Source organism: Daphnia pulicaria, chromosome 3, assembly GCF_021234035.1.
Source record: "Daphnia pulicaria isolate SC F1-1A chromosome 3, SC_F0-13Bv2, whole genome shotgun sequence".
In the NCBI taxonomy this organism is placed as follows: Eukaryota; Metazoa; Arthropoda; class Branchiopoda; order Diplostraca; family Daphniidae; genus Daphnia; species Daphnia pulicaria.
The window spans coordinates 3,272,525-3,275,577 of record NC_060915.1 but is presented as its reverse complement, the minus strand read 5'-3'; the positions used below and the strand labels follow the sequence as shown (position 1 = coordinate 3,275,577).

At 36.6% G+C, this 3,053-nt stretch overlaps 1 protein-coding gene across 1 annotated transcript; it reads right to left on the bottom strand.

Moving 5' to 3' along the window:
* Positions 1-810: 810 nt before the first annotated feature.
* Positions 811-1,955, bottom strand: LOC124328454. The gene is made up of 3 exons (XM_046787222.1): positions 1,839-1,955; positions 1,085-1,771; positions 811-822 (listed from the first exon to the last, which is right to left on the bottom strand). The coding sequence occupies exons 2-3, from the start codon at positions 1,625-1,627 to the stop codon at positions 811-813; spliced, it is 555 nt and encodes a 184-aa protein (XP_046643178.1). The 5' UTR covers positions 1,628-1,771; positions 1,839-1,955.
* Positions 1,956-3,053: the final 1,098 nt, after the last annotated feature.

The following is a 3,053-nucleotide window of genomic DNA, read 5'->3' as shown; positions in this document are numbered from 1 at the left end:
TGTAGGAATTTATGATTATTGAGACTATTTGTTTCATAAGTCATTTGTTTGCTGCAAGTGGGTTTGAACCAACCTCCATAGAATTACCTATATGGATATATAATAATAGCAGTTTTAACATTTCATCTCCTTAACGTTTAAGATAAATTATATCACGTTAGCGTGAAGGTAGAGTTTTAAATTGGAAGTACGTAAGTTAGTTGTTCGAGACTTGTGCAAGATATGGATTTTAAGACAATTGGATTGTTCAGTTAGGCAATTGTATGCAGAACTAACGAATTGAATACGATATAAAACATTTAGGATTTTGAACGCATGTTAAATGTAAAAGACTATAGCTTTTTCATAAAAAAAGGATTTATTATTTTTTTAATGGTCCGTTATTGGGAAAATAACAAAAAGTAATATTGATTTATTCATCTTTCATAATAGCCATTCATTGGGAAAACCACAAAACAATTTAACAGCCACCTTGACGCAGCAAAGTAATAATCTAATATTATACCAATATGTGGGTTATCGACCGAAGAATCTTCTCGGAAAACAATATTTTACCATTACGGGACTAGACTTATCCATTTTTTGGCCATAGGGACATCCTTGGCGAGATCCTCTGCATCTGTCTATTGCCTGTCGGGACAAACCCCTATAGGGAATCCCCTCTTAACCCTTGTTTACGTGGCTTCTAGAAGTTAAAAACTTTTATTGCATCAAGTCGAAAAATATTTGTAATACCGATCTTGGTGTAGTGGTTATAGCATTGGATTGATGACTCAAGGTGTGATGGTTCAAACCCACTCAAGGCCAAAATCAAGAACTTGCCTAATAACAAGTTGAAGATGAGTAAATATTCCACGCTGGACTATATAACCATAAACACAACAACCAGATTTCCGTCAAAATTTTAAAAGTAGTAAAACTGTTATTTCACCAATAAAAGTGAAATAAGTAAAACAAGTTGAAAAAATATTGTGAGCCAACAAATTTGGGTGCAAAAATATATTGGAAAAATATTTAAAAAAATTATTTTACCAACATCTCAATTGTAGGAATATAATATTTTAGCAATATTTGGAAAATGTACTCTGCTAGCTAAGACCTCGATGGTGTATCCCGGGGTGTTGTTGCATCGATGGTAGGTGGAGACCTTTGCAGTGTACGGTTGATGTCTATTGTTGAATCGGCCACCTCTCTTGAAACCTCGACCACGAAACGTGGGTTTAGAGTTGGAGTTGTTTGGGCGACTGTGAGATGGGAAGTTATAAGCAAAGAAAGCTGTATCGTTCGCGTCAGGTTGACCTTTACTCCAACGCTTCGCCATCGTTTCCTCTTTAAGAAGACGAGATGTCAGGAGTGCAATAGTTTTCTCTGCTGCAGGAACACTATCCCAGGCCGTGGTGAAGCTTCGATAACTTGGTGGCAGCGTGCAGATTATTTTCGTCGTGATTTGGATTTCAGACACGGGGGCTTCAACATCTTGTAGCTGGGAAGCCATGGTCTCGATCTCAGTAATATGTGTCATGATATCATGATCAGGCTGGAATTGGTATTCAAAGAACTTCTGCTGCAACACATGTTGATTCTCAACTGCATTTCTGAGGTGTTGTGCCGAAATGCGCATCCACATCTCGTGGGCAGTGTTGCAGTTGACCAATGCTCGTTGTTGTTGAGTCTCAATTGTAGCAACTAGATAGTTTCTGGCCAGAACGTCTCTTTCTTGCCAACAAGTTCTTGCTTCAGTATTTGTGACTACACCATCTTCATTTAGAGTCTGTGAAACGATATAAATAGTTAACATCTGTGAGAGTGTACAAAGATAAACATTTTGTACAACGTACCTCAGCAGGAAATCTTTCTTGTCCATTTACAATCTTAACCAACTGGTGTTGTTCGAGTAACAACCAGCAGCCAAACTTCCATAAAGAAAAGTTTTGTCCGTTAAATTTTGCTATGTGGCTTATGTTGATTTGTTGTCTATAACCAAACTTCCCTTCCTCCCCCTTCTATCTGTCAGAGTGCCTTAAGAGACCACTAGTTGGCTCTGCCAGTTCATAAGCAAGTGAAGTCAGTGGGTGTCAATCACCACTCTTATGTATTGTGTCTCTTCTCTCTGACAGGTATGTTACTTTGCTGTGCTCTCAATATTCGTAAGAATGATCTTGATATATCTTGATGTGAATTACCTCATTCTAATTTATGTATTGTGTCTCTTCTCTCTGACAGGCTTTATCTCTGTCTATTTGTGAAATACAGAAGCTATCAGATCGAAGTCAAGATCACACAGCAACCTCTGGTATTAGTTCATATTGATTAATAGTTAACAGCTTACTTCTCTCAGTGTCGACATCTTTTGTGAAATTTCAGAGGTTAGAACGTTCTGGGCCCTTAGCCTGTTGAGAATATACAATGTTATTCGAGTCACATGAGGCATCCGTATTAACTAATACAGGGTACAAAGTTCCAATGTGTTGAACATACATTAGTTACACATTATAACATTGAGAAAACTCACCAGAATCGAATAAGCACAATACGGGTGTGTGCAATTTCCAAATAGTTTATTTGGAACAAAAAGGAAAAACGAGAGTTTTGAATGACAAGCGACTATGGCGTCGTTACCGTGATGAATTCATTATTTATTGAAATGAAAACATGATTTATATATTTTACACTATATACACATGTTATACATAATAGGCTGCACATCAAGAAATGCGTTAACGTTACAGTGTTCATAGAATAATAATAAAATAAGTTACAGTAACTATCAACAGATTATTCCTTTTTTCACAGACAAGGAATACTATTAAAATTGTAATTCATTTATCTATTCACCAACTAGTCAGTTGACTGAAACAATTGTGAATTGATAATGAACTTTTGATTTTTTTCTGGAACGGTTTCATGTTAGCAATGCAAACTGTGACCGAATGCAATCCCTCTTTCCCCTACATCCCTCATTTTCAGAACACAACCTGGACCGTTACACATTTTTAATTTCACATTAACATCTGGGAATGTTTAAGTTTACTACAACCACCATAACCTAGAAC

What these genes read in the sequence shown, in the direction of transcription:
- LOC124328454 (XM_046787222.1), bottom strand. Translation starts at nt 1,627, where the DNA reads ATGTGGATGCGCATTTCGGCACAACACCTCAGAAATGCAGTTGAGAAT.